The sequence below is a fragment of the Eleutherodactylus coqui genome, chromosome 6 (assembly GCF_035609145.1).
Source record: "Eleutherodactylus coqui strain aEleCoq1 chromosome 6, aEleCoq1.hap1, whole genome shotgun sequence".
NCBI lineage: Eukaryota > Metazoa > Chordata > Amphibia > Anura > Eleutherodactylidae > Eleutherodactylus > Eleutherodactylus coqui.
The window spans coordinates 131,972,351-131,985,049 of NC_089842.1; the positions used below are offsets into that span (position 1 = coordinate 131,972,351).

A 12,699-nucleotide genomic window follows, 5' to 3' on the forward strand; every position below is an offset into this window, starting at 1 on the left:
AAACGAACTTGACCAATGACTTAAGCAAGAGTGGGAAAGCGCCAGGACTTTAATGACTGCAGACACCTCGAACAGTATGAGGCCCTGATTCAAAAAGAGAGGAGAGCCAGTACATCAAGGGCATCAGAAACCCCGGCAACACCGGGTATATAAGCTAGTATGTTATGTAAGTCTAGCAAGAGAGGATGCCAGGACTGGTGTCTATAGGGGATGCCTGGTTTTAGGACATTGCTCTTTAGTAGCATCTCATCAGCTTTCTGATGTACATTCTAGATCATGTAGATATTTTCAATTAAATCCCCTCTTCCTGTGCCCACTGCTGTCACCCCTGGTATAGCAGTATGAAGGGGGCACTCTAAGAAGGATGTGTGTATCCCTAAAGTGTGGCATTAGTAAAAGGGATGATCTCCCCCACAGAAATGGGCACTGAGAGACCATCCTGCTTCCCCCCCATGGAATGACAGCTGAAAGTAGCAATCACTTATGTAGCCAACTGCGATAGACAGAAGGAAAGGAGGGAATGGGCTGCTGTTGAAGGGGACATGAAGGTTAATCCTCAGCTAGCATCATCTGTGCAGAGAGAGCAGCGGCAGAGAAAGGTGCACACTGCTGGCTGCCGAGAGGAGGGGCAGGTATCTGGGTACAGGGGGAGGAGTGTGGTCGCTGACTTGGATGTTATACAAGATGCCACCTCAGGATGAGAGGGAACCAGCACAGCAGACAGACAGGAATCTCCAATCGTGCCCAAGGTCAGTGGGACGCAGAATTGTCTGTACACGTGGGAGGAGGGGCACACACCATGGTCTGCCATGTACCTGAGTGTAAGCACACACTGCTTTCCTGGCACACTCCTAGGGCTATAGGGGCAATGTAAAGATTTTACTACGTAAGCAATATGTGACAACACAGTATGGAAGGTATAGTACTATGCAATATGAATAGAGTGTAGCATATACCGTACAGTGTGAATGGGCTGTATGTAATGTGCACTGTGACAGGTGAGTGGAGCGCAGCCTGTAATGTACAGTGTGACTACATTGTGCCACTTAGTGTATCAAGTGAGTGAAACTCATTGTATTGTGTAAGGACTGCAAGTAGAGCTCAGTTTACAGTGTGCAGTGTGAGTTGAGTTTATAATGTATGGATATAATGTATAGCGTATAAGTGGCGCTTAGTCTATTGAGTTGAGCACATTGTGTTACGTACAGCTCTAAGATATTAAATGTACGTTGAGCTTATAATGTACGGATTTACTGTACAGTGTATGAGTGGAACCCAGTCTATAATGCATTGTGTGGGAGCAGGTACTAAATTATAAATGGACTTTGCAAGCTAAGTACTAGTATGAGAAGACATAGTCCCACTATCAGTGTACAGTGGATATAAAAACTCTACAAAAAATCTTGAACTTGCAAGATTTTGGGATGTAAAGATCAAAATACATAGCTTGTGACCAATGTGGAAATTACATAAATTAGGAAAAAAACTGAGGCAAAACAAACAAACCTACTGTCAACTAATCTATGGAGGAGCCAGCTTTTGCAGCAAGCCTTTTTAAATATGTTTCTATCCTCTTTAGACATTTGTTCCTGCATCCAGTTTCCGGGATATATCTATGTATGGCTCATTCAGTTTGGTTGGTGTAAGGTGTGGGGTCTGACTGATCCATAGCTGAGTTCGGCTTCCTTTTCTTTGATGTATTTTTACATCAATATGGTTTTGGTAGGAGAAACTCCTCATTATCATCAGAGAACATAGTTCTTCCTGTTTGTAGCACCTCTTTATTAGCCCTTGCTAAGGCAACCACCACCAGGCATCACCAGGTAGCTCAGAGCTCTCTGGATCATAAGTTGTGATTTACAGCAAAGACCTTGTCCCACATGATTTGGGACCCACTTACAATGAAACCCTGATAAAGATTTTATAAGCTCCCTGTGGACTACGGATATTTTATTGGGATACAACAATGGTCATTTCAAGAACATTGGATCCTTGTTTCTCGGATATAGGGGTAACATCTTTATAACCAAATTATAGTTCACCAGCAAAATCCTGCACATGCTGGAACAGTTGAAATCCCGTAGTTGTTAATCCTGCAATTTTTGCGAATGATGATTTTCTTTGTTGCATGCCCTGGTATTTGGGTGGCATTTTTCAAACTGGGGAAACAATGTAAAATGCACAGCTGCAATGGTTTTCTGCCTCCATTAAAACCTGCGCTATGGTCTACAGTATATGGTTTTCCAGTATGTTATCCAGTTCAGTTGCCCTGGGGGTTTCAGCTGCACCACTATTACCATGTATGATTGTGGTAAATATCGAATGCATATACAGACATCCTAATATGAGGTTGAATTTACGGGACAATGGTTTGTCTGGCAATAATTATTAGAGCATATAGGATTATGATTATCACACGAAAGATATGATGTGTAACAATACCATAACTCTGTACTCTCCCCCTCAATGACTGATCCTCTCACTACATCTCACCCAATATCATGCATAAGGCAGACCTGTAACCAATGTACTGTAGGCTAACTCTGCTCAGAGCTACCCTCGCTCATCAATAATGAGGTTAAGAGCCTGGGGCAGGTGAGACAATGAACGGAAAGGTCTTATTAGCCATTGCAATGTGAATTGGCCTTGTGAGAGATGTTAATCGATGGCCCTGTGGGCTTCTTAATGCCGTATAATGTCCTCAGGCTTTGTTTGACAAGTCTGGTTATACCAGAAGGCATAAGCAACTTCATTATTTCTGACATTAAGGCAGAGAGACCTGAAGGGAAATCCCTCTGGGCTGCCCTAAAGCTTCGGTTTCCAACAGAAAAGGTAGAGAAATTAGGCAAAAGGGATTTTGAGTGAGAAGGGTAAGGAGCCATGACTTCTGATATTTATTTCACACATCATCTTGCAGTTAATAAGATATTTGCTAATGATGTTTTTTGCTCTGTTATTTTTTAGGATCTGCCATGCTCATCTTCTGGCATCGACTTCGGAGCTAAAGCCCCAGGCACCACGACCTCCCTACCTGTGTATATTTCCCGCCATGTCGAAAGTGCCCCAACTCCCAGGATGGTTCTCCTGCAGCTTCTGAACCTTATGGCACCTTGTTACTTTCTCTGCCTTCTTGCGGTGACATTTAGCCTTCAACTGTTCTTCTTCTTGCCTGGGATGTGTGAGGAGCACTCACTGCCTCTTTCTGGTCTTCTTCACAGTTTCTTCTTTGTCTTCTTTCTGGTCAATGTCATAGGAAACTACTTCCTAATCATTTGGAACAGTCCTGCATCTAGTGGGATCAATGCAGATGCAGAGATGTCGAATAAGCAATTTTGTCGTATTTGTACCAGAATGATGTGGGAGCAGGAACATCATTGCTTCTTCACTGGGACATGCATCGGCCGAAGCAACCTGCGTAGCTTTGTGTTATTCTGTCTGCATGCTTCTTGCAGCTGTTTCCATGCACTGGTGGCAGGAGTCGGATATATTTCACACAACTTCTCTCTGTCTTTCTCCAATCCTCTGACTTTCCTCAGACTCCTTCCTCTCTCTGTCACTCGCTTTTTCTCAGGTCAGACCCTTTGTTCATTGATACTTACATGGATCCTAGATAGGGCTCATCACTTACTGCTTATGGTACAAAGTCTGGGACTCATGGGAGAGGTGACTTTATTTGTGAATGTATGGATGTGACAGGGATGAAATTGTCATTTAACACATTGAGGTTGTATTATTTGAGCATCATAACTAAACAAAAAAAATGCAATAAGCGTTACCCGCAGTCCTATGTAACACCACAAATTATTAAATCCCAAATTGTGCCATAATAGAGAAAATGCTATATCGAGTGAACGAGATATTCTGAGCTATGCTTTATGCTTTGGGACTTGGGTAGATAAGAATTGTCCTTTATGAGGAGCAATGTAGAATGAATTGCTATATTCAGATTTGGATACATTAGTAGGTTTATAGACAAAGATTGTGAGCCCATAATAAACACATTCCAGTTGTCATTTCCTAACCTCCACTGGAAAGATAAGAGTTCTAGGAGTCTGGCAGTGAGACATGGATGCTTCGTGGTGGTAGTATGAGCATTCATATGTCCTGTCATTTATTTCGCTTTGGAGCTGTCCTCAGATTTGGAGAACCTCATTATGTATTCTCTTTCTGTGGGTAATGAAGGAATTTCAGCCAGAATCTATGAACAGCCAGCATCTGTCCTGCAGACATGTCTCTATAGATGTGACGGTAGTGTGGCTGTAAAGTGTGACATATGAGCAGATGGTGAAAATATGTCAGCGTTTATTTATCCAATTTACATAGATTCTACAGATTTTAGACAGAGATGGGAGATAATCTGGGCTTTTCAGCCTTCCTGCTGTGACTCCACAGAAACCAACATATACCAATCAGTATGTTACAAGTGAATGGTACATGACACATTGTGATCTGTGAGGAGTTAAGTTTTCTGGGCTGTGGTGACATTGATGAACGCTGCCCCAGTTTTGTTCCTCCTTATGACAATGACACATGGGGACCCATCCAAGAGCCTGGCGCTATTTATAGACAAAGGGCGGTAGAGGACAGACCTGGCACTGAAAGCCGCCGTCTGTTCTGTTTGTCCCATATTACCACATGGTGAGCCTTACCATACTTTTTCCAGATTTCTCTTATCCAACCTCTCTTTTCAGCACCCTGATGGGGGTATACTTTATTTATAACTAATGCATCATCTTCATTATCCAATAACAACCTTCTCTGACTGTCCTTCCTCTCCATAGGTTCTCTTCTTAGTTCGGAGATGTTGGCTGTCCTCATGCTTTACCTCTGGTTTGGGGTGGGTTTAGCCTGTGGTGCCTTCTGCTGTCACCAGCTGCTACTGATATCCAGAAGACCAGTGTGTCACCAGAGCCCATCAGAAGACAGCAGCTCCATCAACTGGATAGACAACATGACAAGTGTCTTCGGGAAAAGATGGCTGATGGCAATTCTTTATCCTAGCACGAAGGGGAAATGAAGATAGGATGAGCGATTTGATCTAGTAAAATGTCACCATAGACTTTGCTGGGACATACCCTGTGGATGACCTCGTTGCTTTGCATTTACAATGGGGGACATTTACTGTTGCACTTTGCTTAAGTGACCTCATGTAGTAGTTTATAGTGACTGCTGAATCCTCTCAGTGATTTGCACACAGTTAGAACTTCCCAGCATATTTCCCTATAGCAAATATCCTTAAATATTGTATGATGAGATATACTGATGACTACAGATAAATAGAACTCTAAGCTTTGCATCCTCAGCTACTTCCACTATATACCCTGTACCAATAACCACAGCTGCCTCCAATACTACAAATATAATATATTCTTCTTGATATGAGCTAGTTCTGTAGGTTTATAGACCAGCCATGAGGTCCTTCCACTAATCTATATAAGATGTGTACAGATAGCAAGAACTAATCAATAACCAACATCAGTAGTTGCTACAGCTCTTTATAACCTTGAGAATATCAGTAGATACCATCAATATCTTATAAATAGTTGACATTCTGACAGCTCTATCCTAATGAGCACATTCCAACAATAGCCTATAACAGCTATACCTCTTTACATCTAATGCAATAGCCCTCACTATTTACTATAGGTCTTCTCAGATTTTATTAGGTTATGTTCTTACTCAAGCCACTATATCTCAGTAGATAAGATCTTTCTAGGTTTGCGTGCATGGCTCAACATTTAATAGGCTTTATGAAGCACCGTAAAGTCTGACAAGTGTGCTTGCTCAATGATGTGTAACTTTAGAGGGTTGTCAACTTTAGACAATCCCTATTTATTAGAAGGGTCGTCTAATGAGAAATCGGTCACAGGTTGTTTCACTACCAGGATCCTGAGTAATCTGGGGTAGAACTGGCAGCAAGTGCCGGATGTCCCTGCCACACCTCTGGGAAATGAAGCATTGCAAAGTGCTCTATTTTTGTAATAGACCATGACAGGTCTGCCAAAGTCAGAGATGCTCTTTGTAGCTGCTCTCCACTCCGAATACTAGATGATGGTTCTGAATGAGGTACCCCCTCCATTTACTGAGAATTCCTTTATATACTATATGTTAAAATCAGACGTCTAAATCAGGCAACCCTTTTCAGTAGTGGACGCTGTGCCAGCAATGCCACTATCTATAAGAATACACTCACTACACTATCTTCACCTGTAGTTAGATACCTTCAATTTCCTATATCCCACTATGATTCGGTTTCTCACCTTGTACTCGGCTGATGGACACTGCTTTGCACTAATCTGGGTTTACCCAGGTATTTCAAGTGTTAGATTTTCTGACCACATGCTTATGAAAGAATAGGTTGTACTTGATGTTGTATTTTGGTTTTGTTAAAGGCCACTCCAGTGAAAGCACATTTCTTCATGCCTGCTCCCCTCTCCTGACTGCCTGTCACACTTTGGAGGTCTCCTCTGTGTATATTAGTCACTTCCTTGCAGTGCAGCCCCCTGTCTGATGCTTGTCAGACACCATCTTTAGGCTGATTTTTCATTACTTGCAGTTTCATTTCTATCCCATGATGCATCAGCACAGCATTAGTTAAGGTTATACCATTTTGACTGCTGGGAAGACTATTTAATTATCATTACCTTCTGTATTCGCCTATGAAAGCTACAGACCATACGTTTACAGTCAGGAGGATGAGCTGCGATCTCCTCTATTATATCTGTGTGACAAGAGCTGTGTGAACATTATCAGTAACTGTGACAAGAGTGCCTGTGTCCTCCTGCAGTCAGTTTCAGTGGTAGATCCATGTAACAGTATCACACAAACTGAGAATCTGACTAGAAAATGAATACATAGCCCCAAGTAGATCAGTAGGTCAGAACTAAGATCACACAAAAATCTGAGGAAAAGAGGCTGAGAGTCTCAGACAGAAAGAAAGACCTAACCAAGATAACACTAGCTCACTTATATATACTGAGGAATAGCGACATCATGAATGAATTACAAAGATCACTGGAGTGGCCCTTTAAATAGGTATTTTCAAGTAGATGGATCTGTTCCCTGCCTTTCCATTAGAAACAGTCCACTTGTTCCTATGCCCGGTGAGCTGGGTGCATTTATTTCTATGTTTACAACCCACTTTCCTTACTACTCTGTCCTGGTTTACTTACCACTGTGCCCTAAAACAACGGTTCACATGGGAGACAGATTTATTTGCAAATTCCTTCACTGAAAAGTAAAAAACTGGGTATAGGCGTGACAGTCTTAGAGAAGCACAAGACATCAGGGGATTAGCTCAACTTCTTTGTTTTACTGAGACCAGCATAAGTAGACAGGTTTTGGGTCTATAGCACCCCCCCCCCCCCCCATCAGTATTTTCTGTGGAAGCATGGGCAGAATTTGGACATGTCTCCTGTTAACAGTGAAGAGGAGTCCCTCAAGGAGTCTACTTATGCTGCTTTCAATAAAACAGAAGTTGAGCTAATCCCCTGATGTCTTGTGCTTCTCTAAAACGACAGTCACGCCTATACCTATTTTTTTACTATTGACTGACAAAATCATATATACATCCTCCTTGAAAGCTGAGACGTGATTGGGATTGGCTGCACCTGTTTAAAAACTTTTTAACCCCATTGGAGGGACCAAAATATTTTTTTTGTTCACTTAAAAAACTGCCAGCTTTTACCTGGGGGTTGCTCCACTCTTTTTCCCAACTTCTCTGAAAAGTAGATCCACCTACTGTTCTGTCCCAAGGATCAGACCATCTCTTTTCTATGATTTTGGGATCTGGTCAGTTTGTTTCTTCTTGGTTTACGTTGGTTTGTCTAGATTTTATTGGGTCCAGCAAAAAGATTCTGTTTTGTCAACAGAAATAGGTCTACTTGCTGCCCTGTTCTAAAGCCAGGATCACTCATGGCCAAAAACTGGATCCATTCACTGTTTTGCACCTGGTCTACTTGTCCTGGTTTCTTGTAACAACTCATTGTTGTGATCAGTAACCACTTATCGCTTTGACTAGAGGAGTCTACTTGTTACTGTAGAAAGAGGTCTGCTCACTGATTTGCGCACAGACTGCTGCTACGTCCTTAGATTAAGGTTCATTCCTTTCTTGGTTATGAGAACCAAGTCTAAGTGCTGCTGCTATTATCCACCACACATTAATCTAGAATTACATAAAACGTTATTATTTTTTGTCATATATTCAGGTTGTTAAACCAGAGTATATCCGCCATGTACATGTACACACTGTTCTTGCCTTGAGAACAAGTGCTCTGTTGCCATTATCATTCATTCTTCTGTCAGTCTATATTGAATTGGGTTGCAGAAAACAGAATCCATTGTTTCTGTTCTAATAACCAGAGATCCATTTAATTTGCCTCCTGCACTGTTTTATTGTGACTAGATTATTCTTTACTTGGCTCAAAATCCTTGGATAATCTAACTGGAAGAAAAACAAGTAGAAGTATAAGAATGTGTCGAAGCCTACTCTTGTACGTAGAAAAATAAACCGTGTTATCCACCAATAATCACACCTGTCATACCAGTGATAGTATAGTCCTCAAGTTCAGAAAGATAATGATGCTGTTAGTGTTATTTCTAAAGATGCAATAAAGACCACATAGGAAATGAATACTGTGTTCTGTCTGTTGCCTTGCGTGATTGCTAATTACACATCACCATGACCATCATCTCTCCAGTTTATGCATCGGCTTCTAGCTACAATGAAGGTAACTACATGGAAACTATAATGATGAGTTTAGTAGTCAGCCTTATTCTCAAGTTATGTAGGAAATATAACCACTTCATTACAATGTATAGGAAATGTACTACTGCTGGGCTTCTTTCCTTCACCCATTATCATTGTTTAGTAGCCATAAAACAGCTAAACTTTGAGAAACAAGCAGTCCTCTCTCATTGTACGGTGAAATCCAGACATCAGTATAATAGGGTTACTTTGAAGCTAGTTCTCTTTCTGCAGATCCCATTTAGTGTATTCTTTAGGTTGATTTTGGTTGCCTTATGTAGGTTAGTGGCCACCATATCATTATTTACATACATAGATATAAGTGGTCCCAGGGAGTTCTGTACTGCAGCATAGACTGCTTTTACACTACAAAAGCTTGTTTTAGGTCAGTCATTTTAATTAAAGGAGTTTTGTGGTTTTATGACAAGGTAAGATTGTTATATAGCAGAATATCCCACGGTGATGAAGAACAGACCACTATGCTGGCATGCTGGTAAAAGCATTGGCAATCTCTCCTGAAAAGATGAGCAGCTTACACAATGAATAATAGAATAGTAGATAAAGAGATATTTATTAAGACTACGACTCAGTACAAGGCAGTATCCAGGCCGATCACAGTGAAGGAGCAGCACACCCATCTTCATATTATGCTGTCAGTTGAGTTGTGCGTATCTATAGCATAACCAGCTGTTTAACAATCCTTGTTTTAGGGTGTATTCACATGGGGCAGTTGGGGTGTGGTAAAAACCTCATGCATTTTTTGGTCAGTTTTCAATGGGGCTGGAGAATTTTACCACAAGGGCTCCCACACACTTGCGTTTGCGTTTTTTCTTAACGCGATTGTCAATGGGACTTTCTAATGTTAAAAATGCAACGCAATGCACCAAAAATGCAAGTTGCGCTGCGTTGCATTTTTAACATTAGAAAGTCCCATTGACAATCGCGTTAACAAAAAACGCAAACACAAGTGTGTGGGAGCCCCAACTGTACGGAAAAGGTGGCCAAAACGCATGCAATTTTACTGGAGCGTTTTTTCCCGCATTACAACCATCTCATGTGAATACAGCCCAAGCGTTTTCATATAATGCTGCGTTTTGCTTCTTTAGGCTAACATCAGACGGGCGTGTGTTATATGGGATCGTGAATCACGGCCCCATATCGTGCTCTCCACCTGTTGAATTCCCCACGGATGCAAGGTGTCTTTATGTCAAAACAGCCTTGCATCATTCCGAGGATGTAGGGATCCTTCGCCTCGGTGGAGGATCACAGAGTTTCTCCCATTGTTTTCAATGAGAGAGCTTGTATCATGTGCACCTAGAACACTGTGCAATGCTGCCGCCAGCTCCACTGGGCACAATGGGCACTACGATGCGAGAGCACGCAGAAAGATAGAACATGCCGTATCACATTGTATTCAAACGAATGGGGTTCATATTTGTGCGTCTCGCACAAATCTCACACAATTTTCTCATCCGTGTGAAGGCAACCTTACTCCACAATAACAGACATTGTATAACCAGTGGTAGGTCATGGTACAACCCTTGCAGCATACTATTTGTAATGCCGCAGAATGGACCACTCGGGGATTAAGATACACATTTTTGTGTTGTGGCAGACAGTACACCTTTTCTTTTTTTTTGGTCACCGCTGATGGCAGAACGTCCTCTGAGGCTCTGGGTCTAATCCAGGCTCATGCTGGCTGCACTTTCTTCTTGGAATAGTCTGAATAATTGATGCTGAGCTCAGGCTGTGTGATTGGACGGCTGCTATCTGTCACATACGATTAGTGCAGATCTGTCACACAGAATTATCTTGTAGATCATGACATTTAAACTAGAGCAAAGCTTGGCTGCTGTGGTGACTCAGCTTCCCCACGGCTCCCATCATTTCCACTCTAGGCCAGAGAAGGCAGTAGTGTGATTTTCCCAGCTAGACTATACGGTCTCCTGTGCATAGAGCATGGACACCCTCTGCCTTGTATTGTTGCTCTACTGACTGCACAGATTTCATTATATCTCAGCGTATCAGTTATCCATGTAAATGAGATAGGAGAAGCCAGAGTTTGTCAGTCAGGGAGGATGTAAGACATCTACGTGGATGGTTAGGGTGCAGTCACACAGGGCGGTTTGTGCGAATGCATCTGTAGGGTAGGTGCGCACTAGTCATTACTGTGAGTTGTTCCATTTAAGGATGGATTCACATGGGGCATTTAGATGTGATAAAAGCTGCACTAAAAACCATATGGATTTTTGCCAAAGTTGTGTTTTGTTTTTTTTTACAGCAAATGCAGCAAAACCATGGCAAAAGCACAAACGGATTTTAGTGCAGCTTTTACATCTAAAAACGCCCCATGTGAATACACAGGCGAGTTATACAATGGCCTTCATTTATCAAAACTAACCTGAAGACTGTCCTTTTTGCTTTTGGCAACCAATCATTTTCAGAACACTTTAACCACCTAAAGCCACTTTCACTTTGCAGTATTTGCATCGGTATTTGTAAGCCAAAACCAAGAGAGAAAGAGTACAATGGAAAGATTTGCATCTCTCTATACTACCATGTGAAAGTGGCCTAATTATTTTGCCTGAATGGTGCTCAGGCTGGGAGAAAAGGGCCTTAATGGGGTATTCCCATCTCTGCTTTTCATAGCCAAGATGGGAAACTACTGCCAAGACTACTGTCCGGAGCCTACAGAAAGAGCTGAGTACTTAGTGCAAAGCTGCATAGCTCTCGTTGAAGTGAATGGGAGCTACAACATAGCACAGCGCACCACATCGTTTCCGTAAGGCCACTCTCAAACTTGCGACTGGCAATACGTTGCAATTTTGTCACGATTTTACCTTAGTTTTTGGACACAGGTTCCTGCCTTCGACAGCAGGATTTAGCACACCCCATCATTGTGATGGGTGATGAGGAGTGATAAACGCGGTAAAATAGAGTAGACAGAGCTTGAAAAGCGCATGTGTGAGAGTGGCATAAGTCCCAGAGTTAGGCTGCCTGTCCACGGGTGTTGCGGTATCCCGTCTGCCGCCCGGGAGCAGGAGCCGGCAGACGGATCTCCACTGTCAGCCTATCTGCGAATTGCCGCCCGCGAGCGGAGAATCGCAATGATTTTCTGCTTGTGGACAAGGGGGAAGCGCGCTCCATAGCAACGCTGTGGAGAGCTTTCACTGCATTCCCCGCAGCCGGATTATCGCTGTGGGGAATGCAATTAAAAGCCGCCTGTGGACAGGCAGCCTTAAAAACAGTGTAGCACACTTTGCCACACTGTTTTCATATCTCCCATTCACTTCAATGGGAGCTAAGGAAATAGCACTGTGCTTAGCTCTTTCTGACAGGTAGTCGAAACACAGCTTTGGCGTTTTCCCATGTTGGCTATTAAAAGCCAAGATGGGAATACGGCTTTAAACTTTACTCCAAGTGTGTTTTTTTGTCATTGTTTTGCAATGTTTCCAGTTTTTACCAAATGGCCTCATCTGAATGCACTCGTTAGCAGGTCTTTTTGGCCAGAAAAGGAGTGATTAGATAAGTATTTGCTCATCTAATCACTCCTGTATCTAAAGGGTGTATTCACATGAGCGAAAGAGTCGCGTATAACACTCTACGGTGCGACTCGCCTCGCACAGTACGCGGACACTCCATTCATGTTCTGTACGATGTGCAGGAGATCGCACATCTGCATGTTCTATTCTCGTACAAGACTCGCACAAGAATAAAAATCTTGTCTTCCAAAAACATGAATAAAAAAAGTCATATCGTATGTACCCCAAATGGTGCCAATATAAACTACAAGTTGTCTCACAAAAAACAAGCCATTATACATGTATGTAAGCAGAAAAGTAAAAATTATATAGGAATAGGAATGCAGCAACACAAAAACAAATCCTATGGTAAAAAAATAAGGGTTTTTATTCTGCTAAAGTAGTAAATAATAACAAAAACCACATAAATTT

The 12,699-nt window shown here is 42.2% G+C and overlaps 1 protein-coding gene across 1 annotated transcript; it reads left to right on the forward strand.

The window, feature by feature from the left end:
• The first annotated feature begins 691 nt into the window (after positions 1-691).
• ZDHHC22 (zinc finger DHHC-type palmitoyltransferase 22) lies at positions 692-5,349 on the forward strand. Its single transcript, XM_066605751.1, has 3 exons — positions 692-749; positions 2,965-3,571; positions 4,782-5,349. Exons 2-3 carry the CDS (start codon positions 3,076-3,078, stop codon positions 5,015-5,017), a joined length of 732 nt encoding a protein of 243 aa, XP_066461848.1. The 5' UTR covers positions 692-749; positions 2,965-3,075; the 3' UTR covers positions 5,018-5,349.
• The last annotated feature ends 7,350 nt before the right edge of the window (positions 5,350-12,699 follow it).

What these genes read in the sequence shown, in the direction of transcription:
- ZDHHC22 (XM_066605751.1), top strand. Translation starts at nt 3,076, where the DNA reads ATGGTTCTCCTGCAGCTTCTGAACCTTATGGCACCTTGTTACTTTCTC. An exon ending in TGTCACTCGCTTTTTCTCAG is followed by an intron (nt 3,572 to 4,781) that starts GTCAGACCCTTT and finishes TCCTCTCCATAG; the next exon opens with GTTCTCTTCTTAGTTCGGAG.